This window comes from Alexandromys fortis, unplaced genomic scaffold, assembly GCF_014885135.2.
Source record: "Alexandromys fortis isolate MF-2015 unplaced genomic scaffold, M_Fortis_MF-2015_v1.1 scaffold_12, whole genome shotgun sequence".
In the NCBI taxonomy this organism is placed as follows: domain Eukaryota; kingdom Metazoa; phylum Chordata; class Mammalia; order Rodentia; family Cricetidae; genus Alexandromys; species Alexandromys fortis.
In genome coordinates this window covers 6,106,464-6,132,826 of record NW_026067937.1, presented here as the reverse complement: position 1 = coordinate 6,132,826, position 26,363 = coordinate 6,106,464, and the positions used below count along the sequence as shown (strand labels likewise).

General features: G+C 45.2%; 1 protein-coding gene across 1 annotated transcript; it reads right to left on the bottom strand.

The window, feature by feature from the left end:
• On the bottom strand, positions 1-26,363 carry Cat (catalase). The gene is made up of 13 exons (XM_050147022.1): positions 26,191-26,363; positions 19,790-19,961; positions 17,707-17,817; positions 16,450-16,580; positions 15,439-15,543; positions 14,771-14,896; positions 12,125-12,316; positions 11,502-11,654; positions 10,410-10,548; positions 6,974-7,104; positions 3,258-3,365; positions 992-1,075; positions 1-729 (listed from the first exon to the last, which is right to left on the bottom strand). The coding sequence occupies exons 1-13, from the start codon at positions 26,254-26,256 to the stop codon at positions 664-666; spliced, it is 1,584 nt and encodes a 527-aa protein (XP_050002979.1). The 5' UTR covers positions 26,257-26,363; the 3' UTR covers positions 1-663.

The following is a 26,363-nucleotide window of genomic DNA, read 5'->3' as shown; positions in this document are numbered from 1 at the left end:
GCACACGTAGATCATTTTATTGTAAAAACGTAAGCAAGTACAAATCAACCTATGTGAAATCACTGTGTATTAGCATAAACACCATTTCAACTGGAAAAAAAAGAATCTGATAAGGAACAAACAGTAAGTTTCAACAGCGCTAAAGTTATGTTTGGTAGACACTGATGTATTAAGTATGGTTTTGCTTATAAGGACCTTAGAAAAATAAAATTTCTGTGTGGACCATCTTTATCTTCTTCATTTGTGTGTGTGTGTGTTTGAGAGATAGAGAGATGTATATATTTCAGGCCATGAGGTAACAAGAGAAAACATCAATCTCACCAAGATTTTTATCTTATCTAATCAAATTATGTTTCTACCTAGAAAACCTTTCTTGTAATCATTTAAATGAGAGTCATTCTGAGTGCATGATCCGAACAGAAGTTCTATGCAGATCCACGTTTCTGTTAAGTGACTGCTAAGCCCTAACCTTTAGCTCCCCCTTGGGAGACAGCATCAAAAGCATTGCTTTTATTCACTCTAGAAGCCCGATTATCACTTTAAACACGTCAGCATGAGCTTGCACGTCAGCGGGGGAGAGTGGTCCAGCCGTGGCTACAGGCGAGCCCTGCACTCTGCCTCAGGAGAGATCTCGGTGGAGGGCGAGGCTGAGCACCTGGGGCCTCACAGGTTAGCTTTCTCCTTTGCAGAAATGTGAGAGCCGGCCTGCACGTAGGTATGAATGGCGTTCTGTGTGAAGGAAGAGAAGACCATGTTAGCTGACTCACGGGCACCGGGCATCTCTCTCCCAACAACCCAGACGCGCACTCCCCGTGAACGATGTCCTATTGTGCGGAGATAAATGGAGCGTATGTGTTGCACAGGCCAGTTCTTTACATCTCTAAGAAAATGCCCAGGAGCTGCTGCACTGACAAGATATTGCCAGTGGAGACCAACTGTATCTGACCCAGCCCAGTGCACGCTCTACCGCAGTCACACCACTCTGGCTCACCTTAGGCTTCTCGGCATTGTATTTATCCAGAAGAGCCTGGATGCGCGCCCCGTACTCGGGGTCGACGTCAGAGAAATTCTTGACCTGGAGTCAAAGGAAGACACAGATAAGCATGTCCACACCCATACACTGACCCCAAGTGTCCGTTTCACTGTGTGTTCTCGGCGGGAGAGGAAGGACATCTCAATAGGAATTTGTACCAGACAGCATATCATTATACACACTCTGGAGGAAGCCTTGGAGGTTGAGCAGCCTAAGTTCTCCAGTCTGTGTGCTGAGCTGCTGTGGCGAAGTCACTTCACCTACTGAGCTTCATTGTCTGCATGCCAAGTGAGCAAGCTACACTTATATGGTACCACCAAAACGCATTTGGTCTTTATCCTACGCTCCTGGCACATGGATCCCAAAGCCTCGGAATTTACTGTCCTCGGTATACCACTGAGGAGGTTTGTAGAAAAGTCTGATGAGCTTCAAGGTGGAGCTGGTACCAGATACAACAACTTGAAGGTTGAGAATTCCAATCCACCCTGAGCATCCAGGGAGGCAGAGGGCCTACAGATGGTGCCCAATCACCTCATAGAAGATGGCCTCACCAGCCATGCCCACGAAAGCCCTTGTATGAGAGGGCTCGTGGAGCTTCTGGTAGGTGCGAGCATGCAGGTGTTGGGGGGGGTTGGGAAGTGTAGCCGAGAGGTGTCGCGGAAAGTGCCGGCCCTTCCCACAAACCTAGCTTATGTGTCACTTTCATGTAAGGAGTGCAGCAATATCCTTTATGATGAACAGGTAATCCTAGACAACGTGTTTTCCTGAGTTCTGCTAGCCATCCTAGTCAATCACTAACCTTGGTAGATGATCCAGGGAACCCTGGGACAGTAGTCAGAACTTTTAAGATGTATTCATTAATAATGTACAGTGTTCTGCCTGCATATACGCCTGCATGCCAGTAGAGGGCACCAGATCTCATTATAGCCGATTGTGAGCCACCAAGTGGTTGCTGGGAATTGAACTCAGGACCTCCGTGCTCTTAACCTCTGAGCCGTCTCTCCAGTCCCCAGAAGTCAGAACTTATGGATGTGTCAGGTATCCTCGACATGTAAAGTGGAAGGGGTCTTACAGGGTTGACCCCCTAGGTCTAAGATTATAACACTAACTCCAGGGACTCCTGTCACAACCGAAATGAATCACAGGACAACTAAATACCACCAGAGAATTCTAAGAACTGTTTGTTGTTGAGGGAGAAAGCATAAAACCAACCTCATGGGCTATTGGGGGGGAATCATATCTGGAGGACTTGTACCTGCCGCCTGTAAACAGCTGACCACCAATTTGGGTGTTTTACACGTCCAGAATCCGTATGCAGGAACAGACTTGACACTGCCTAGATTTAGAAAGAAGCACAAGCCTGGTATCTGCCAGGCAACTCCATGAAGGAATGCCCAAGCAGCAGTTGTGCTCCGGCAAACAGCGAGAGGAGGCGGGACACCGGGGACAAACAGGGAGCCTTAGCAATTCAGTGTGTTTGACAGGAGACTGCCAAGGATGTGAACCCAGTTCTGCCTACTCTCATCAGGAACAAGAGATAAAACCAGTCCTGCCTATCCCCCAGAGCAACCACCAGGCTCTTTGCTGGTTCTTGACCTGGGTTCTAGAACATTCCAAAGAGTGATCCTATGATCAGAGAAGCAGCAACTAACACGGGGAAACCAAAGGGCTACTATGTTTGCAATGAATGTACACCTGCAGCAAACCAAAAACCTAGAAGCCAGAGAGAGGGCTTCAGGTAGCTCAATGAGCAGCCAGCAGACACATCCCAGCTCTTGACTCAGCAAGCTTCTACTCTGCCTGAAGGACATTCACAGACTCATGACACTGAGCCTTGACACAGGCTTCGAACCACAAGACTGGAAGCAATACCTCTCATGTTCTGCAAAGCTTAAATGAGGCTAAGGCAAAGCCACAGCTGGCCATGACACACTGCCGAGAGCAGAAGGGGCTGCAGGTGAATTAAACAGCATACACAAGAATTTACTTTAAACTCAAATTTCTACACGCTGGAAAGACGGGTAAGAACGAGAGTGTTATCACACCAGACAAAACATCAAGACAAGATTATCATAGTTTGAGTCGGAGCTGCCGCACTGCTTCAAGGACATCTTAGCTCAGGTAAACTGGAAACTACGCTTTTCCTTGTAAGGTTCTCCCACATGGCTGCACTATCTGTATCAGCCAGCAGGTGGCACCCTTCAGCTATCAAAGCCGGACTCACCGCTTTCTTCTGAATGAAGAGCTGAGCATCTTTGAGGTGGCCGGCGATGTTCTCACACAGGCGTTTCCGTTCCTCCTCGTTCAACACCTTCCTGTAGAATGTCCGCACCTGCTCAAGCAGTAACAAAAAATAGAACGGCCATTTTACCATGAACAAAATTCACCCAAGAGTCTACGTTTGAAATACACAATTTAGAAAAAAGATCACTGAAAATTTTTTTAACTAAAACTTCCATCTGTGTTGAACTAATTTCTGTTCTGCATTCATTTGTTGACAGTAGCTCATAACCAGTTCTCTTCTCTGTGTCTCTGTACAGATATGTACGTGTGTGTATATGTACAAGTGTCTGTCTGTGTCTTTCTCAGGATTAAAAATTTCTCAGGATTCTCACACTTAGAGCCTACATGCTTCCAAGACACATGCTTAGGCCGACGGGTAATATCTCCACAGTGGCGCTCTTCCCTGGTTTTCAGCAATGCTGAGACCAGTTCTAGCCTTCTGCTACCTACGAAACCTGCAATTCTATAACCCCTCGGAGACCTAACACCTTCACAAAGAGAAAAATCAGTCCCACCACACTGGGCAGGGTAGCACACGCCTATAATCCCAGCACTCAGAAGTCAGAGGCAGGTGGCTCTCTGAGTTCAAGTCCAGCCAGAGTGAGAGAGTGAGTTCTAGGACAGTCAGGACTGCTACATGGAGAAACCCTGTCTTGAACCCGCCACCCCCCCCCAAAAAAAAAGAATACCACCACCACCAGATATATACTTCCAGCAAACCTCCAGTTACAACTATGACTCACTCCCGTTACAGGACCTTAAAGATAACGTGTAATAACTGAGCTGTCATACCTTTTCAGAACATTTTATATAGTTTGTTTATGGAAGGAGGGAGGGAGTAGGAGAAAGGAAGGAAAGAAGGAAGGAGGGGGGGGGGGAGGGAGGGAGGGAGGGAGGGAGGGAGGGAGGGAGGGAGGAAAGCCATCTATGCCTATCATCTTGAACCAAAAGGGAGTATTTATATCTATTTATGTGTTTGTTTGTTTGTTTGTCGCGCACAAGCTTACACACACGTGTGTGTAGATGCTAGAGGACAACTTGCAGGCATCAGCTCTTTCTTACACGTGGGTTCTAGAGATCAAACTCTGGTTGTCAGGCTTGGCTGCATGCACCTTCATCCACTGAAGTCACCTTGCTGCCCCAGAAGGAATTTCTGGAAGCATTTTCAGCGGCTCACTACAGCCAGCTTGTCATGGGAGCTCACTGTCAATTGTCCAGGAATTCTGTAAACCAACTTCTACACACACGCAACTGTTGTGGAGTATTCGTTTAAGATGTGTTGCATTTGTTTAATGATGCAAAGATGCATTGCATTCTTTTATATTGCAGTTGTTTAACTCCGTGAGGCCGTGTTACTTTGCCTAACGTATCTAATTGGTCTAATAAAGAGCTGAACAGCCAATAGCAAGGCAGGAGAGAGGATAGGCAGGCCTGGCAGGCAGAGACAATAAATAGAAGGAGCGAGAAAAGAAGGGGGCAGTGCACAGCCAGACACGGAATAAGAAGGAAAGAAAAGATACACAGAAGTAGAGAAAGGGAAAAGCCCAGAGGCAAAAGAAAGATGGGATAAGTTAAGAAAAGCTGGCAAGAAACAAGCCGAGCTAAGACCAGGCATTTATAATAAATAATAATTTGAGAGCCCCCTCAAAAGAGCAAAGAATAAAAACAACCAGCAATAGACAACTTTTTATTCTGCAACTTTTCTGAGATCTTGGTCATTAAATCCCGTCTTGTTTAGTTCTCCAAAGTTTTTCTGTTTTTCTTTCTTTCCTTCTTTTTTTCCTTTCTTCCTTCCTTTCTTTCTAAATTTATTTCATTTTATATGTTTAAACTGCATGTATTATACTGTGTACCACATGCTTGCCTGGTGCCCAGGGAGGTCAGACAAGAGCGTCACATCCCCTAGAACTGGAGTTTTGGACAGTTGTAAGCCACATGAGTGTGCTGAGAATTGAACCCTGTTTGTCTACAAGAACAGCAAGTGCTCTTAACCACTAAGCCATCTCTCCAGGCCCTCTCCCAAGCTTTTCATCTGTCCTTGCAATGTTCTTCGTGAGAGGACAGGTCTGATACTAACAAGTCCTCTGAGCTAGGTGGAGAAAGCCACATGAATCACCTAAGGGAATCAACATGAAGCTTCTTAGGTATTTCTCACAAGACTTTTACTAGTGCACCAATATGCTTGAATCCCAAATGCCAGTAAGATGGCTGGTTAAAAACAGGAGTCCTACGTAGTGATAAGAAAATTTCTCACTAAAATAAAAAGGGTCCTAAGAAAGCTCACATAGCAAGCCTTAGTGTGCAAATGGCAGTCTCGTTAACTAACTGGTTTCTATAGGAGTTGCATGGCTTGCTTTGTTCCTGTCTTATCCTCACAAAAGCAAATCCCTTGAGCAGCAGAGGCTGTACTGCAATACACCTGATGCCACCCATATCTCTAAAAATAATGCATTTACTATCAAAGCCTTTACAAGTTATTTCAGGCTCACCTAATCGTGCTTTATATCCCACAACAAAACAGGACACACGTGCACGCACGCAAAGACTCATTTACGTATTTATAAATATTTCACTTGGAATCTACATTGTCAAACTGAGAAAATAAAAATAAAAAATAAAAATAGTTCTAACTGAATTTAAATATCAATTTGCAGAATGCTCCCACACACTGTGGAGCAACCATACTCTCATTGTTTGGCTGGGCGTGGTGGGTGTTGCCCTGGGCACATCCTAGCCCACACACAAGCTCCCACAGCTGCCACCGGAAAAGCCCACAAGGCAGCCACACATGACTGGAAACAGGGTGGGCACCTGACCGAGGGCAGCAGGCTGAGCCACGGCCAAGGACACACAACCTGGTGAGAAGATGGCCAAGACCATCTGACTACTGAGAAACAGAGTGGAAGGCGCTCAAAAAGAAAAGGGAAAAGAAAACGGCCAGAAAGGAGTCAGCCACGGGCATGAGCAAGCAGCGGAAGTTGAGAGGGGAAAAGTGGGGGCCCACAGTGGGAGCAAAGCAGAAGTGAACATCTGGAGCACAGCTGAGCCACGTGCCCAGGAGCCCGGCGTGGAACCCCACATACTCTTGTTCCTGACGATGCCTGTGTTTTGTGGCTCGGATTCAAACCCAAGGCCCTGCCCGTGCAAGGCAAGGCAAACGCTGTACGGCATTCCCAGCCCGACAGCTGTCTCGGATCTCCAGGTCTAACGCCTGGAAACTGGGCTGTTCTGCTAGGATGCGCATGTCTTACTTGCCCGTTTCTTAGATACTCAGGAAATCATTTTTCCCGAGCTTTGCCCAATTGCATCCCTTCGATAAAGGCTAGGGGAACTGAGACTGCATCCCCAAATCTTGAACGGAAAGGACAGTATGGTACTCTTTGGCTCCACACAGCAGCCTGATTTCACTGTTAGAGTTAAGGCTTCTCTGACTTCAATTCAGGATGCATTAGGCACCGTAAGCAGTGGACAATAAGTCACTGTGACGGCATACGTCTTTAGTCTCTGCACTTGAGAGACGGAAGCAGATACCTATGAGCTCAAGGCTGGCCTGGTCTACACAGCAAGTTCTAGGCCAATGAGACGGATAGGGTTATATAACGAGGCACTGACAAGAAAACCAGCCAAGCGCCCACCACGAGCCAAGGAGGCCTTTACCTGAGTGACATTGTCCTCGTTAGCACTGTTGAAGCGCTGCACATCTGTGGAGCAGTGCGAGTGATGCTCCAGGGCCGAGTGCTGCTGCTCCGGTGCGCTGAAGCTGTTGGGGTAATAGTTCGGGGCACCACCTTTAAAGAGAAGCAGAGACCGACTCAGGGAAACGACAAGTATCCCCACACCATCAGTGTGGGAAGGAGCAGGTGCCGGCGGTAACCAGACACACATACGTTAGGTGCCAAGGTATTCACACTACACGCTGGGAAACGGTCCCTCACTTCCCAGGTCTACTAGCTTCAGGTTCAGCGGACGGACGCTGCCCTCCCTAAAAGCTCATGTGGGCTGCTTCACTCTAAGTCTGAATAAAGAGATCTCAAAGGCTGTGTCAGTATCTTCAAAGCTGTGGTTGCCACTGAGATTGGTCCAGAGATCTGACGGTTTCGTTCAGATGCAGGCGTCATCCAAACAGCAAACTCTCAATTGCGCAGAGCAACCTAACCCTATCCCTGTTCCCTCACCTCAGACCAAAAGTGGCGCTCTGAGATGTTCAGGGCTGCTGACCAAGGGGCTGGAGGGAGGTGGGGTGGGGTTAGAACCCACTGACCCAGGGGCTGGGCAGGGGGGCTGGTGTTAGAACCTACATTTCTGCCTCTGTCACCATGAGGAAACTTGATGACACCCTTCTCACACGGATTTTAGAACTTTTCTCCTTAGCAGACTAATGCTCTCCTGAATTCTACTTTTATATTCTCCTCTAAAGAAAAGTTTTTTTTTAAAGGGGAAGGGTGGTTTTTTATCTGTATTTGCAATATGTTAGCATTCATTTATCCAGATTTATGGAACAGAATCCTGGCAGGTGTATATTTACACAACCTTTATGATCCTGAGATAAATGGGAAAGCTTTTCTTTTTCTCATCTTGTCATTTTTTTAGTTAATTTTTATTTAGTGTGTGTGTGTGTTTGTACCACAGAACATGTGTGGATCAGAGGACAATTTGTGGGAGTCAACTCTCCCCCCACCACGTGGGTCCCAAGGATTCAACTTGGGTCTTCAGGCTGGCAGTAGGTGCCCTTACCCCCTGAGTCATCTCAATGGCCCCTTGTTTTGGTACACATACTTTCCAGACCACGCCCTGCTTTAGCTGATATCAGCAGAGTCTACAGCAACACTGCCTGGGAATACAGGGGGCTTACAGGAAGAAGCCTGTGATTGGAAAGCTTCACAGCTCTCTGCAGGGACAGATTAGCCACTGTGGATAACTAGAAGACGCTTTCTGTCACAGTGATCAAGACACCGAGGGCGTGTGGCGTTGGGGGAGGGTAGCTATTCTACTGGGTTCTTCAGTTCAGGAAGTAGCCCTGGAGCTGCTGTGCTGGTACCAAAGGCAGAGGGCTCAATAGCCAGACACCACAGTATTCCTTCACTAAGAATTCACCCTTTGAGAATTTTTAAATTCTATTTCCAAATACATTCTGACCTTTACCCAAACGTGGGAGTTGTCTTGAAGGTATTAGCAACTGGGAACAATAAAGTTCTTTCATGAGAATTTCCAGAGCATAGCTCAAATGCGCTCTAAAATCAAGCCCAGGGCTTCAGCATCTACCCCAAAGCAGCTTTCTCACAAGTGTATCAATGGGATGCAAACATGAAACTATTCGCTACAAATGAAGTTCAGGATAAACACAGATGTCTGTGCCAGGCACAGCTGCAATAACAAAAGGACCACAAAAGAAGAGGGGGGACAAAGTCTGCAGAATGAAAAGACACATACAGACTTTACAGACCATACAGATGCAGAGACTATCTGTAACTTCAGGCCCCTGCCTCTAGAGCCCTAAGAGAATAGAAATACTATATCCACTCAGGGGAGTTTGGCAGAAAGGGTACAAGCTCAGTAAATACCAGAGAGGCCTGGGAGTGATGACTGGGGGGAGGGGGGGGACGGTGACGGGACACTAAATGCATGTATAAAAACAATTAAATGTGTAAAAGTCATCACTGTAAAGAACAGCAAGAAAAACATAAAAATGCAATCACCATGGCCTCTGGGTGTCAGAACTCTTAAGTCACTTTTTATCATCTATTATTCAAGTCCCCTTTAAGATATATATTCTTTTTATTGGAGGTGTACCCTATAATATACAATATTAATTTTCATATAGATAGCTATGGCTACGAAAAAACATCACTGGTCAAACTTCTACAGAGATCGATTTCTGCAGCCTATTGCTGAAAGATGGGCGCCCAGCAGGAAATTAAAAACCAGGTTTTTCATTAGAAGGAATATTAAAAGAAAGCACAGCAACCAAGTGTTCAGTATGGCTAATCAGAATCAAAACCTGAGGCTGTCTGGGCAACAGCATCAGAAAGGATAATTAAAAAGGAAAAGTCATGCTCTTGACAAATGAACCCCAAAATACCCAAATGCAGAACATCATCTCAGCTGATGATTTAGGTAAATTCAACCCGGGAGAAGACCCAAAAATGTGAGCCTATTTCCACCTCGTCTGCGGTCAGAGAGTTGGAGGTTGTCCTAAGTGGCTGAGGATGTAATTACTTGATTCTTTTGACATTAAAATAGCTCATACCAGCAGGTCCATGCCATCCTGACAAGTGGTCAGCATATACAAGTGTACTTCTGCTCCTTCTTCTGTAACTATGAGGTCACCTGGGGGAGTGGCTACCTTCAGCATTCATGGTCTAGAGCAGCTCCACTGCCTAGACAACAGAATGCTAATGATTTAACATCTCAGAGGGTTAAAATGATTGACCATTGGAGTTGTCCTTTGTATCATGCTAGTAAAATCTTTTGTTACATTCTCCCCTCGTTTGTATTTGGGTATAAAAATGTACAGGAAAATAAATGCAGGTGATTTTGGTATTCACTGAACTGCCCCCTGCTACTTTCTATGGTTGCTGTTATTATTTTTCATGCTTCTTCATATTCCTTACTAATATTTCAAAAACCCCATGCTCCTACCCTGGCAAGAAGTGTTTTTGTCGAGGCTGGTCCACGACAGAACGTGAAAAAGACTTTCTTGATTTTCTCTCTCTCCTTCCCTTCCCTTCCAAATTCCAGGCAGATCTAGCCCTCCAGGCTCACCAGAAACGCAGGAAGAAGCATGGACTCTGTGCCTTAGCATTTTCAAGGTCTCAGTCCCAGTAAGAATGACTTGGGGAGCTGTGCAGTTTGTAACCTAGGTTGAGTACACACCGCTGGGGGGGGGGGAATCTCAAAAAATGTAAATAACACAGCCAGAAACAAGAAGAGACCACAGGCAGCTCAAAACTTCCCACTGAGCATCAGACCTGGTGGCCGGCAGCACCTGCAGAGCACGGTACAGCACAGGAGGTCTCAAGGGGGCTAGTTTGGGAATCACTGGCCGGCATCCCAGCCCGTCCACTTCCCACACTCTCTGCCACATCAGGCCTACCCTGATTGTCGTGCATGCACATGGGGCCGTCGCGCTGGTAGTTGGCCACTCGAGCACGATAGGGACAGTTCACAGGAATCTGGAGATAGTTGGGCCCCAGGCGATGGCGGTGGGTGTCCGGATAGGAAAAGAGGCGACCCTAAGGCGGTACACACGGGAGACGTCAGGAACAGTTGCTTATGAAATAGGAAATATGCTACAAACATCATTCTAGAAACCCAAGTACATGATTACTGCATAGCCCTGCCTAGCTCTGCTCAGCAGATCCAAGCCTCTTCCCACTAGAGAGTGCATTCTCTCTTTTAAAAAAAATTATTCCTAATGTCCCATAGCATCTGTCCTGGACAATGATGCCTGCCCATTCCCCAGGACGCCATAATGCCTTGGTATGGTGTTTCACATTCTGCCTCCCCAGAATCCGGAATTAATTCTCCATCTCCCCAGCCCTCTTCTCCAGGGAAAGAACTGAACCTTTGCTCATAAAACACAGCATAATTCTACAAAGCCAGCTGTGCGGAAACTGTTCAAAGAAGCAGTTCCCACGCTGCACGGGGAATTGGACACACTCTGTGTTCTGAGACCAAGAAACACGGAGAGAAAGCTGTGGTTGGAGCTACTGGCCCTCCACAGCCTCAGATAATGACTGTGAGGCTAAAGTGAATATGCAAAATAGGCCTTGTATTTCCTCTCATCACTGAACTGTCTCACACTGTGCAAGGTTTTACTCCATGGCCATCCCTCCACAGCCTTGATCATTGCCTGACTCTCACACAGTGTTCTGTTCCTGGCTGCATAAGGCAAAATAAACACCAAGGTTTAAAAAAACTAGAAAGGAGATCATAAGAGGGGTGAAGAGATTTTAAGGGAGAAGGAAAACCAGAAGGGATGTGGTTTGCAATCGGTTTAACTAAAGAATGGCCACCTGAGGACTTCCATCCCAATCATCTCACAGGAATTAAGCACCTCAATTAAAATCCAAATGAAAATTCTAGCAATTCCTCATAGACCATGCCAAGTTATACACTGTGTGCACATGTAATGCATGCACACACACAGACACCTGCCTCAGAACGTCTCAGCTCAATGGCTTACCTGGAGCATTTTGTCGGGGCTGGGCTCAATGCCAGGGGGCATGTTGCTTGGGTCAAAAGCCATCTGCTCAACTTCAGCAAAATAATTAACTGGGTTTCTGTTTAAGACCAGTTTGCCAACTGGTATAAGAGGGTAGTCCTGGTGAGGCCAGATCTGAAAACAATGTCGTATTCATAATTACCAGATAACCCGCTGGCACATATTTAAGGTATTCATGAAAACACCAACTCGCAAATATAATCACACCAGTGAAAATAATTCTGAACCCAATAGAAACATGATAAGAATTTCAGGTGACTGCATTATCATATTGCAATAGGAAATGGCAAATATTGACAACTGTGCAGAACCAGAGTATATTAGCTTTTCAAACCTTGCCCCTGCTAATAACACAGGAAGCGTCCAAAGTGACCACAGTAAACTTCCCACACAGGAGTGGAAGTGAGGCATTGACAGGCACCCACTCACAGGCACAAGGACCCTGCAGAGTTACCCATCACTGTAAATGTTTAGCTGTGGTTATTTATTATTACTATTATTATGTTAACTATAAAAATAAAATAATATTTTATTATTATAAACAGGAAGACACTTATAAAACGACACAGTTCCTGCTGACTTACCTTGGTAAGATCAAATGGATTAAATGGGAAAGTTTCTGCCTCCTTAAAAGTCATGACCTGGATGTAAAAAGTCCAGGACGGATAGTTGCCTTGGGCAATGGCATTGAAAAGATCTCGGAGGCCGTAATCTGGATCTTCCTGGGTAAGCCTTGCTGCCACTTCCACGGGCAAGTTTTTGATGCCCTGGTCAGTCTGCAGAGAAAAAGAAGAAAGCGCAAACCAAGTTTAGAGAAGAGGTAACCAAAATGTAGCCAGACGACACTTTCTTTACATCATGCTTCTGTTGTTCAGATCTGACTATTCTTCTTTATCCCGTTTCTCTTCAACGTCAAGGGAATTTCTTCCACACTTCCCACACTTACAATCATTGCTCTCTTTCCCTTTATGTACTCTACATCATTTATACTTTTATGCTTATATTATTTTTTAATCAGAAAAAGTTTCTTAATAATAAAAACTCTCATTGCTAAAGCCAACCAGAGATAATAAAAACTAAAGAGTTTTTAAATTTATTTTTAGCTGATGCATTAATTATGCATATTAATGGAGAGTATTTAGCACTTACTTAAAGTAAAACACTCAAACCTTTTCTTCCAGGTTTTCAAGTTTGCAGCGCAGTCTGCTGTGCAAAGGCACACGAGAACTTGGTCCTCCCCGACTGTGACGCCTGTCATCAGCCAGCCTTTCCCCTCCCTCCAGCCCCTACCCTCCCTGGCCTCTTATGACCAACATTCTAATTTCCTCCTCTAATTCCCAAATCCCACCTCTGCAACACAGTCTGCCGCATCATGTCAGTTAGCGCAGTGATCTTCCGTTCCCCTCAACGTCACAATGACAGGGCCTCTCTCTGTGTCTCTGTCTCTGTCTCTGCGTGTGTGTGTGTGTGTGTGTGTGTGTGTGTGTGTGTGTGTGTGCGCGCAGACTAAACAGCAGTCCACTGTATCACACCTTCTTAAGCCATTCACCACCTGATGAACACCGCTTCGAAAAACTTGAGAGTTGTAGTTGCCTCTTGGACTTGCCGTTTCATAGTGTTTGCCTTAGATATACACCACGGAAATTTGGAAAGAACCTAATGCCCACTTTAAAACAGCTCAGACAAATTCCTGAAATAGTGATCAGCATAACCCTCCATCTCTGTTGTTTTCCTTTTGTTTTGCTAAGAAATTAAAGAATCCGAGTTCACCGAGCTACCAGGAATTTCACTGTAGCTACGCTAGACCAATTCTCTATGAGCTGGCAGGATCAACATTCTGCCTTTCCAAATAAAACAATCACACCCAAAAAGGCATTACATCACTTTCCCCAGAACTCCTGTCAACTGGCTGACCATGTTTTTAAGAAGACTCTAGAAGCCACATGTCATAGAAACACTTAGCAAAATCAACTCTGAAAGGGGCCAAAGGAAAAGGCAACTTCAAGATTTAAAAATGAAGGCCACCACCTGCAGGTTACCCAATGAGCCAATATGTTCAATGTATCCTAACAATGCAATATTGTTCTTATTTTCTCCAAATTCCTTGGGTTAAAAAGAGAGTCACAATAAATCAGAATAAGCTATACTAATGAGCAAATGAATGAATCCAAATATATCTCAATCTGTCTCAGGATCCTCTGTTCAGTAAACCTGTAAGCAATCTATTCAGGTCTGTGGACACTGGAGGGGCATGCCAATTTTACAATGAAATGAACTTTCAACAATATGCCCAATGTCACAGCTACCTGGGATAGTGAAGATCCGAGTTAAGGTTGGCCTAACTCCAGGGCTACCGACTAGGCTCCGTATCCCCCACAGTCACTGAGTCTTGCTCTAAGTGACCTTACACAGCTCCCTTTTGGCAATTATAAAACCAGGGACCAACTGTCTTCTTAACATTGGTCCAAGATATAAAGGAAACTGTTTTCCCATGTAATACATGTAAATAGCTTGTTCAAATAAGTATTAAAATATGACAGAAGACAGCAGGCCTGTGGTATGTTGTTAAAAAAGGACAGATGTGCTGAGCCTGGCCGTGTGGGCCTGAAAGGAGGCTGAGGTAGGAGGACTGCAATTCAAGCCTCAGCTGAGTTACCAAATAAGTCCAAGGCTAACTGGGCAACCTAATGAGATCCTGTCTTAAAATACTAGAGGTACTGGGGATGCAGCAGTTCAGTGGTAGGGTACCGGCCTAGCATGCGCGGGGCTCTAGGTTCAGTTCCAATACCACAGACACAAAAACGAGGGAGGCTTCATTTCTCATGAACCCACTTCCTTCTACTTTACCAATAGTTTAGAAACAGAAGGTTTAACCTCCTGAGGTGCTCAGAAAACAGTGCTAACCCTCTTGAGTTCACTGGTAAAATATCGTTCATTGTAACATAAGCCAAGATCGTACCAAAGACAGAAGCCATGCGCCCCAACCTCTGACTACATGTAAGGAAGAATCCAACGACCAACTGCACATAGTTCTAACTGAGCAGCAGCCTGAATTTGTCCAGGAAAATTCACAAAATAGTCACGGTGCTATTCAACTGTATCAATTCTTTATACCCTGAGGTGGAAGTCAGAGAAAGGTGGGAGAATTCTCAGTCTCTGCTCAGTCCTTATAGGAGAAGGAAAGAGTTGGGGAGGAGGAGGAGCCTGTACCCGCCGCCCAGACCTTGTACCTTGTAATGGAACTTGCAATAGACGGCCTCTCCTTTGGCATTAACCAGCTTGAACGTGTGTGACCCGTAGCCGTTCATGTGCCGATGTCCATCTGGAATCCCTCGGTCACTGAACAAGAAAGAAACCTAAGGAACAGAAACGGAAATCCTCTTGTTTAAATCGAAGTGTTCCAAGTTTTTACATCCACGAATTTCCAGAAGATTCTTCACGACATGGAACGCACTCACTAACTTCCCCTGGGAAGAGTTGCCATTATTTTGCCTACAAAAAAAAATGACAAAAATTGTAGTGCATGACGAAGCATGAATCAATAATACCATAAAATTCTATGACAGAGTGCTAAAGTCAATCTGGAAACCAGAGGCACATGCTGTGCGAACTTAATTTTAATCGCAAAGACTTTAGCACACTTCCCTCTCCCTAGTGCACGGCTTCACCTCAGACTAGACTTTATTCCTAGTCTTCTAGATATTAATATATATTATAAACCATATAAGCACTGTGCCACTGTAAACTTTGCCATCAAGAAATCTGAAGAAGCACCCCAAAAAGCCAGAAGCCAATCCCAATAAGACAACTGCGGTGGGAAGAACACACTGCAAAGGCCTAATCAACAACGCCATCCCAAGTGACGCATTTAACAGCGTGAAAAAGAGACGGTTCTCACCTGATGGAGGGACTCGGGACGGAGGCTCCAGAAGTCCCAGACCATGTCAGGGTCCTTCAGGTGAGTTTGTGGGTTTCTCTTCTGGCTATGGATGAAGGATGGAAACTAAATGGGAGCGGGAGAAGAGAAAGAGAAAATCAAAGTCCCAAACCTAAGTTTATAAGAATTATTATAGTATCTAGTGTCTTATGATATATATCATAGTTATAATAACCTATCATTATTATAGTATCTGGTGTCACATATATATAGTGTCATATATCATAGACATGATATCCTGTCTATGACTCCTTTATGGATTATAATTTCTGATCAATCCAATTCCAGAAGCTTAGATTGCTTAACTTTCAAATGAAATTCGATCAACATATACAACCAATTATTTGGATACTCTAGGATCAAACGCACTCAAAGCTAAAGTATCTCTTTAACCACCACCACCACCACCAAACACGCACACACACACACACACACACACACACACACACACACACACACAAACGGCCTCTATCTGCTTATTGGACAAAGCCAGTGCTGACTAATCCTCCAGGCTCTACAATGGAAGCTGAACTATCCCCACTAGGTCAGTGAATCTTGACATGCCAAAACTAACGTCAATGAGAATTATCACTTGAACTTATAGAGCAGCAGTTCTTCCTGATATTGCAACCCTTTAATATAATTCCTCATGTGTGGTGACCCCCATCATAAAGGCATTTCATTGTTACTTCATAACTGTAATTTTGCTACTGCTATGACTTGTAATGTAAATATCTGATATGCAGGATGTCTGATATGTGACCTCCAGAGGGGTCACAACCCACAGGTTGAGAACTACTGTTATAAAGATATACTAAATTCTGAAAGAAAAAAAAATGTAAAAAGGCAACCCTGACAATCCACCCTCTCTTCTTTCTCCAGGACGTATCCTTACATGTCAATCCCCAAAAAGAACTGAAAATCAGTACTAATCAACAACACTTGCAGAGAGCAGAACAGTCCACTACCTACCAATATGGCATCCCTGATGAAGAAAATAGGGGTGTTGTTCCCCACCAGGTCCCAGTTACCATCTTCAGTGTAGAATTTCACCGCGAACCCACGTGGGTCACGAACTGTGTCGGCTGAGCCTGACTCTCCAGCTGGAGGATTGAAACAGAAGAATGAACCAGAGCCAAGCTCCCTGCAGCCAAGAAGCCATAAATCACAGAGAAACTTAGCATCAACCATCCCCAATCCACTTCCTGGAATCAGATTAGGTATTTAAATGGCTGTGGTGTTTTGGCTACAACCTACCTGCTAATTGGGTCTAGACAAAAGGATGAATTGAAAGCGATAAGAGATCGTATATATCCCAACACCTGACAGGATTATCCATTTAAACAGGTAATTAAAGTAAGAAAATAATTATGGCGATTACAGCAATAAACAGTTATGACTCAGCAGGTAACTGGCTGCTTTTAACCATCGACTCAGATTCAATTCCTAGCACCCACATGGCAGCTCCCAACCATCTAACGCCAGTTCCTGCAGATAGGACCCCCCTCTCCTGGCTTCTGAGGACACCAGGCACACACACCGTACACAGATATACCTGCAGGCAAACATCCATACACATAAAATAAAAATAATAAAAATTTTAAGACCGAGCAAGTTGTGGGGAAGCTAGTAATAAGAAAATTAGCTACGATACGGGTTTATTATTTATCTCATTCATTTTTGCATGCCTCGGTTTTTTGTTTGTTTTTAAGCACAGAACCTAACAGAGAAGCCTAACTAATTAGGCACTGTGATGTGTTAGGATAAACATGATAATGTCAACTATAAATACTAATTCTGAAATACAATAATAAAATTTCTTAATCATTCTGGAATAGATTAGTCCCATATGGCAAAACAGACCTACAGATTACTGTAAGTAAATCATGCATACTATGGTTGCTCTAGACTTAATTCTCAGTAAGGGCAGTTGTTACAATGGTTATGAAAGAAGATCTCTACTCCAAACTTCCCTTAGAGGCAGCCCTTGTAGGAAGTCATTTCAAAATGTCATAGGGTTACAGTGGCAACGCCTTCATGGTTCAACAAACAGAACAGGAACTTCCTGGGTCTCCAGATACATTCTATAAAGTAGAATAAGCTAAAATGTACAGAAATGTTTGCTTCCTATTTCTTAGTATGTTTTTCTTGAGATTAAACTATAAATGCCCCCAAATAAGGTGCAGATTGAAGGGACCAAAGGCAGCATGCAAAACAGACTTGACTTACCAACTGTGGAGAAGCGAACAGCAATGGGAGTCCTCTTCCCAATATGCTCAAACACCTTAGCCTTACAGTACCTGGTAATATCATGAGTGACCTCAAAGTAGCCAAAGGCACCTGACTAGAAAGACAGAAATTCTCAGCACAAGACTATTCCCCGGACTATCAATAGGCACTTGTGACAATCAACAACCAAACAAACCCCCAACAGCAGAAGTCCAGGATCTTCCAATACAACCGGGGAGAAGAAGTAAGCGAACCCAGAATGTTAAGAGCCAAATGAAAAGCTATTGCCACTCAGGGCTCAAGTGAGTGCCACACAGCTGGAGCCAGGAGGTGATGATGGGGGATATAAGTAGTGAGTTGGTCAAGGCTGACCAAAGGCAAAGGACTTCAGGGAGTCTTGAGATAGAGGCGGGGCAAGGAAAGAAGGAGGACCCATTTCCAGGGAAGGAGACGGGGAGAAAGAACAGCCGCCAAACAGCAAATGGAAATGCAAGACAAAATGAAGGGAGAGAACTTATCTAAAAGGAAGCGAGGAAACAACTGGGAAGGCCAACGGAGAGCACACAAAAGCAGGCCGAGAAGGGCGGAGCATCCTTCCTATGCTGCTTCTCTCTCTCTCTCTCTCTCTCTCTCTCTCTTTCCTTTTTGTTTTTTTGGTTTGTTTTGTTTTGGTTTGGTTTGGTTTTCAAAACAGGGTTTCTCTGTGTATTCCTGGCTGTCCTGGAACTCAATCTGTAGACCAGGCTGGCCTCTAACGCCTCCTAAGTGCTGGGACTATAAAGGTGTGCACCACCACCTTTTCCTGGCTGCTGCTCTTTTTCTTACTGGGCTTTTCTTTGAAACACTGTTATCACCTTTTACATCCACCATAAAAAGATCAAAGGTCTACAGAAGTTAGACAAAAAAAAAAAAAATCCCACAAATTCACCATTTCCACATAACTACGTTCTCCTCTACAGCTCATTTTGGTATTCGTCCCGTAAAGAACAGTGTTGTTTTAACTAGGCTGCAGCTGGGCTGTGCTTCTCTGTCTGTGTCTCATTCCTTCACTGAACTATATAACGGAAAAATAATGAAAGGTTGCCGTTTAGTATGTGTGGTGCTGGAGACTGAACCCTAGGTTTGCTAGATAAGCACCCTAGTACTGAGCTACGTCCCCAGCCCTTGATTTCCTGAGACAGGATTTCACTGCTTGGCACTGGCTGGCCTTGAACTAGGGCTCTCTCTGCCCCTGCTTCCCATGTGCTGAAATGACAGGTACACGGCACATGACATACCCGGCTGGAAAGTTACTGTTTGTTTGTTTTGTATATGTGTGTGCGCACACCATGTAAGCATGCAGGTGTGAGTGTGTGTGTATGTGTTTATATATTTATATGCATGAGTGTGGAGGTTAGAGGAGAAACTAGATACCCTTGATTGCTTTCCACCTTAGTTTTTTGAGACGGGTCTTTTGCTGAACCTGAAGCTCATCAATTTGGCTATATCAGCTGGCCTAAACCTCTGTCCACTCCCCCTCCTCCCACCAGCACTGAGGTTACAAGTGCTCTCTAGCCTGCCAGCATTCTTTACACATGGACGCTGACATAAACTTGGGTCCTTACAGCTACGCAGTAGGCACATTACCAACTGAACTCTCTCCCCAGCTCCCAAAAGTTAGTATCTTAAAAACTGTTTGGGGGCTGGAGAGATGGCTCAGCAGTTAAGAGCATTGGCTGCTCTTCCAGAGGACCCAGGTTCAATATCCAACGCCTATACAACAGCTCAGAACTGCCTGTAACTCCAGTTCCAGAGGATCCCATGTCTTCTTCTGGCCTCCTTGGAACTAGCTATAATCATAGTGCACAGGCAAAATACCCATACATATTAAATGAACAAATATTGTTAAATTGTTTTGCATATAATATATATAATCTAACCTAGGCTACTCTTCTATTAATGAGACGGTTTCCTTTCTTCCAAGAATGGAGATTTGGGGTTTCACTGAAGAAAGCCTATGTGTGTCTGATAACTACTTCAGGTTGTCAGGTGTTTTGGGAACCCTTTTGAGCCAGGTTAGGAGTGAAGAACAGATAGCTCTCACCTGCTCCTTTGGCGTGTACCACTCTCTCAGGAATTCGCTCTCTGTCAAAATGTGCCATCTCGTCAGTGAAAACCACATCCTGAACAAGAAGGGGCCCTCGGGACCCAGCGGTCATGACATTAAGTTTATCTCCTATGGGGTTCCCGCCTCCAGTGGTCAGGACATCGGGTTTCTACGTGAACACGGAAGGGAAAGAAGTACAGCAGAGTCAGTGCGGCTGTCCCCTGGGCTGACGCGGTCATCCCCTGCAATTTCCACACCTTCCTCCCCGTTCTTAAGTTCCCTGTGTGCTGAGCACGACATACTGAAACAGTCCGCTCTGGGAAACCCTTCTCACCCCTCAACATCAGTTCCTAAGACACTAGTCCTGGGAAGCAGAGGTGACTGATGGCTGCTACCCGCTCAGCTGGGTGCTGGATTCCACACGAGCCCCCAGATCAGCACCCCCAAAAGGGAACGTTGTGTGCTTGATACCCAACGTCAGAACTAATAGTAAAAAGACGGTCTTTCAAAGGACCCATGCCAGCTGGTGCTTCCCTTAGGGCTGAACTTTGTTATGCAGTGGAACTTACAAACACAATCCGTGCTGGGGACATTCAGAAGTAATGCTGCGGCTAGATGCTCATTTCTCTAAAGCTGTGTGTGCTGGCTATGTGTGTATCCCTTCTATCACCTCTAGTGCCTCTCAAAAAAAAAAAAAAAAAAGCCTGTGCCTTTTGGCTAAAGCTCATTGTTTCTGATACAATGGATTCTATTACTAATGTTGTACAGAAGTTGCTGTCTCTGAAACAGGTCAGGATAAATTTTACTGTGTTAAACAATTGCTTGTAGCACACCATTCCCCGATCTAGTTACATCAGATGTATCCTGGCTGCCCCTCCGCTGAGTGACCAGTGTCCCAGGTCCCGCATGATACTGTGCGCACCCTAGCTTTATTCTCCCCCGTGGCCACTGTGTTGGTTTGAAGGGAAATGGCCCCCACACGCCCCTAGGGAGTGGCCCTGCATAGTGAGCTATCCACAGAAGAACACTGAGGAAAAGTCACTTTGGAACTATAAAACAAGGGCTCGACCACTTAACCAAATTCCCTAAATCATTAACAGATTTCCACATGTGGCCTTGTGTACATACAATTTAGCTCCAAAACAAACATGACGGGAAAGCCTTTAATAGGTAGCAGTTCAGAGAGGAGCCCAGAGGGCAAAGACTGAGAAGGAAGATTGCCCAACTTCAGGGGACATTCAGGGCAGCACTGGCCAGGAAGCTGAGGCCGGATTCTTTGAGCAATGATATACGTTCTTAGATGCAAACACTGCAGGGGAAGCAGGTCTCGCTTCATGGTTAAGCACTTTCTCATGTATGTGAGGCTCTGGGTTGGATCCCCAGCCCTGAAAATAATCACTGTGAACCTAATGCCACAATGCAATAGAGCTTTACTAACTACAGTGAGCTGGTGGGGCTGGAGAACAGGCCACACAAGCTACTTCACCTAAGCATCCCAATAATCCTATGAGACCAGTGTTAGGAAGACTGGTCTTCCAATTTTCTTTGAAGGAAAATGGTAACTGTCAGGTTCCACAGCCACCAAGTCGGCGCTCCAAGAACAGACTGAATATATCACTCAGTTACACACATGAGAAATGCTTTGTGAGGCAAGGCTACATGAGTAAACAGGTCACAGTAGTTGCTCATACATCCCAAATATTCACTTTGCTGCTTCATGGCCAAAACACTGCTACTAAGTTTTAATAATTCAAAACCATTTAAGAATAACTCTCTATAAAGATCAGCTCTCCCAGGTACACGAAACAGCGACTGAAGTGGGGGTTTTCTCTGTCTTGAAACTAGATCTAAAATTTGTTAGCACCATGACTGGCCTGATCTACTTCGATTATTCAAGAGGCAGAGAACAGAAGGAGAATTTGGAGAGAAAAGCCTAAGAATTGAAGGATAAGTCATCAACAGGTGAAAAATATCCCTTTTCTTTTTTTTTTTTTTAAATATCCCTTTTCCTTTTTTTATTAGATGTGACAGAGTTGAAGTACTTAAAAAAAGGAGGGAAGCTAATGACAAAATTAATAACTATGAATTAATATTTTCTGATTTATATTTACTATTTTCTGATTTATGCTTTGCAGTCAGCTCCTGCTCTCTAACCTGGAGAGAACACACGAACAGCCTAGACCTTGGCTAAGGTGAAGACTTCACAGAAAAGTGTGAGGCTCTCTCATCCCTCACCTGCTGACACACAGAGAGGCAGGATGGCTCTGTCACGCCTCCCCTGCTGACACACCGTGACTTAGCAGTTCTGCTCCTCCTGCTACATGAGACAGGCAAGCTCATTCACACCAGAGCTAACCTGGCTACTCCCGCTCCATTCCACTCCCATCCCTCATGTTGGCAGTGTGCCCTCAGCACGCTTATCATCAGGGTTAACCTCAAAAACATGAATTCTCTTACAGAAAACTCACTGACAGGAAGGACAGGCCAAGATCCAGACTCTTCCCCGGTAACAAGGGGACAGGACAGAGTCAGGACTCTGGTGTTTGGGTTCTCCAGGGGTCAGAGGTGACTTAGGAAGAACCCATGGGCCCTGAGCAGCAGGCGACAAAACTCCTATATCAGTTCCCTGCAAATTTCCACGGATACCTGTAGAACCATCTCTTTACTGTATTCTGAGAAGAGAGAGAGTTTTTAGATGGGCCTAAATCATGCCTGTGAAACACTGGATTCAACGTTGTTTTTAAAAATACTTATTTATATGTGTATGGATGTTTTGTCTGCACGTATGTACGTGCACTATGTGGGTACAGTGCCCATGGAAGCAAATGCTCGTAACTATTAAGCCACCTCTCCAGCCCCCTGTTCGAGTACTTAGAACCCCGTGCCAATCAATAGGAAGCTTCCTTTAGTTGAGGCCTCAATCACTATGAGGGGAAAAAACACCCCTAATCTTTTCAACCTCCAACCACTCTGAACCATCATACAAGAAAGAAAGAAATTTTTGATGTGATTATGCCATTACTACAGCACTTAGCCCACACAGGACTGAACTTAAAACGAGGGCTACGAATCAATGGTGAGAGGACAAAAACACGGATCTTAAAAGGACAAGAGAGATACCAACAGATTCCACAGGACCTTATGCCATGGCCAGTGGGCATCGGAAAGGATGCTCCCATCTCTAGTCCTTCAGAGCAAAGCAAATGAAAACCATGGACAGCAATGACCAATTAAAAGTCTGACAAACAACAAAAGCTGACAGGAAGTAAGACAGAACCGAAGCGTTCGTGTTGTTGATGGGAGTGCAGAACGGTACAGCCAACCTAGAAAGTGACTGGGCAATTTGCTCCACTGGCCTATATCCCAGTCAGTCGACTCTCAGCAGTTTGGGGTTTTGTCTTACTTATTAGGACAGGATTCTCGCCATGTAAATTAGAAGCTGGTGATCCACCTGCCTCTACTTCCTTAGTACTGGATCACAGGTGTGTGCCACCACATCCTGCTAGATATTTTCCAGGAAAAATCAAAGTGTGGGCGCATAAAATGACTGGTTTAAGAGTTTTCATATCAACTTTATTCATCATAACCCAAGGCTGGAATCAACGCAGGTGTCCAGCAATAGTGTAAGCAAATAGTGGTCTGGTCACGTAGCAAAAGCACTACCTAGTGGGGACAGGTCTAGCTGCTGATACACGACACCCATGAGGAATGGGAAAGCATTTGTCTTTATTTCTGCCTTGACCCTGTGGTGACTCAGGAGAGCACTGTTCAGCTTCCATGTGCTTGTGGGCTTTCTGAAATTAGTGTTGCTGTTGAATTCTAACTTTAAGCCATGGTGATCTGCTAAGATACATGGGGCTGTTCTAATTTTTTTCTATCTGTGGAGGTTTGCTTTATTACCCAGTATGTGGTCAATTTTTGAGAAGGTTCCATGAGGTGCTGAGAAAAAGGTATATTCTTTTATGTTTGGGTGGAATGTTCTATAGATGTCTGTTAAGTCCCTTTGGGTCATAACATTTGTTAGTTCCCTTGTTTCTCTGGTAAGTTTCTGTCTGGTAGACCTGTCCAGTGGTGAGAGGGGAGTGTTGAATTCTCCCACTATTGATGTGTGGGGCTTAATGTGTGATTTAAGCTTTAGTAGTGTTTCTTTTACATATGAGGGTGCCCTTGTATTTGGGGTATAGTTGTTCAGAATTGAGACCTCTTCTCAATGACAGCCCCTTCTTTTACTTGGTTTTTAAAATAATTTTTGTGTGTATAAACGTGCATGCGTTTGTGTACGTGGGTGGAAGTCAGGACAACCTCAGGTGTCAGTGCTCGCCTCTCATTTGAAGTTGTGTTCTACTGTGCACGCCAGGTTAGCTGTCTGGGTCCTCCTATCTCTACCCCCCAACTCCACATAGAAATGCTGGGACTACAAGGGACACACTGCCATTGAGGTTTACATGCATTCTGGGGATTCGAACTCATATCCTTCCACTTGCACAGGAAACACTTTACCTAGTGAGGCATCACCTCAGTCCAGCCTTGACACCTTGCTCATGATGTAATGGTATATGTATGCATTAAACCTTGCTGAAGAGAACACATAAGTCTACATGCACACAAATATCACTGTACGCCACATTTTCCATCACATCCCTGCATAAGTATACTGATAAAGTATACAGTATAAATTATACTGATGAGATATACTAAAAAAAAATCCTAATTTTATGGATGAATGAAGGGACAGGGAGGTGAATAATCTTATACAAAAACTAACTGCATAATCCAGAAGCTGGGCAGTTAGGCATGTTCTGCGGTTCTTTTCAGCTTTTCTGAATTCTCAACTTTTTTCATAATCAAGAACTTCAACTTATCCAAGCTATCCAGAATATGCTAATTTCCTTGCAGAAGGAGAGGGATCCTCCATAGAAATAAACACTTATTCAGAGTAGCACAAATTGAGGAAGAAAACATCAGTATCACCCTCAATGGGCAACACGCAGAGCATGGAATGTCAAGGGAAGAGGAGAGAGCAACATCTCAACTGAGCCCCCCAGTTTCATCCTGTGTTTGTTGACCATCTGTGTTTCGCCTAAGAAATCAGCAGCAAAGCTTAATGATTACCCCCAAATGAGTAACAGGCAAACGGGTCGCAGAATAACAGGAGACTTAAGGCCGAGTGTATTTTACTTTGACCTCTCTGACCAAGTGTTTCTAGTTCACCAAGTATCCGTGACAGTAAGAACCAGGCTGTAGCCAGCACTGGGTACCCACCAGGTCCTGGCTCCAAGGGGCCCCATTCTAATCTTCTCTCTGCCAGTAATTAACTGCACGCCCTTGATTACGACTGCCTCTCTCTCGTTCACTTGAAGGACTCAGGAAGAAACCGAAGGGACCAAGAGCTTAGAGAAGAATATCTGCGTTTCCCCAAACTCAGTCCAGGGGCACTTGTCACTGATTCCCCCAGTCCACCAACAAGAGCATGGTTTTGAGAAAGAACAAAGAAGACAGGCTCCCCCACCCCCAACCCCACCATACTAACCAGAAGCAATGGGACCATGCAATATCACCTCTTTGACCTCTCCAAGATGCCCAGGAGGCCAGGGATGCCCCTACCAAGTCTACTGAATCCCTGTTATCTGGGAAGACATGGCCACAGCGTCTTCTACAGTTGCCTTACAGCCAACTCCAGCACTCATTCACACTCCACAGCTAGTCTGCAAGCCGAATTACATGGTAATTATCTGTTTACACATCTTGTTTCTCAGTCTTGACTCTAAACTTCTCCAGGGTGTGGTCTTACCGCACTAGAATGTGTACACCTTGCCCAGCATTGTGATGCTTAACTGGCAAATACAGGCACTCAAAGCTCTGTGAATCAAAGCAATGGCCACCACCTAATGTTCTAAAATACCAAATCTGATGCTTCTAAGTGCCAATGAAACAATGGGTGTAAAAATTCTCTTTACTTAATCGTTGTGTGTTGCACCTGCTATATGTCACCAAAAACGCTGCTGGGGGCACTGGCCAGGGGATCCCCCAAACACCAATACATGCAGTTGTAAAATTTCACAAACATAAAGTCAGAGATGGTTCCCATTTCCTGGTTCACAGCAACAGCTCTCTGCCTAAAGAGGCGGCTCCATGTCTCCCTCGAGCTGTGACCTCTGTCCCATCTGGCACAACTGCCAAACTCGGAGCCAACAACCCGGTCCTTGCTGCCAGCGACAAGTCCTGCAGGCCGGCAGCCCCAATCCTCTGCTCCCGGTAGTGGAAAGGTCCCTGGGACAGAAAGCAGGCACCCGCGCGTGGCCAGGGGTGCAGCCCCACAGCAGGACACCCAGGGGGAGCCCCGCGCCGTTACTCGCCGCCGCCCACTCTCTCGTGGGGCTCCGGGGAACATAGGGTACCTGCGAGGACCGCTGTTCTTTCCACTGCTTCATCTGGTCGCTAGCTGGGTCCCGGCTGTCCGCCATGGTGTAGGATTGCGGAGCTGCACAGCGTGGAAGGCAGGACGGCTAGGCGCGCTCGAGGTCTCCACCCGGAGGAGGCAATCTGTCGGTCAGGTCCGCTGGAGGGTGAC

What these genes read in the sequence shown, in the direction of transcription:
- Cat (XM_050147022.1), bottom strand. Translation starts at nt 26,256, where the DNA reads ATGGCGGACAGCCGGGACCCAGCTAGCGACCAGATGAAGCAGTGGAAA. An exon ending in ATCCATTTGATCTTACCAAG is followed by an intron (nt 11,655 to 12,124) that starts GTAAGTCAGCAG and finishes CATTGTTTTCAG; the next exon opens with ATCTGGCCTCACCAGGACTA. An exon ending in GTGCATGCACGACAATCAGG is followed by an intron (nt 7,105 to 10,409) that starts GTAGGCCTGATG and finishes TTCTCTTTAAAG; the next exon opens with GTGGTGCCCCGAACTATTAC.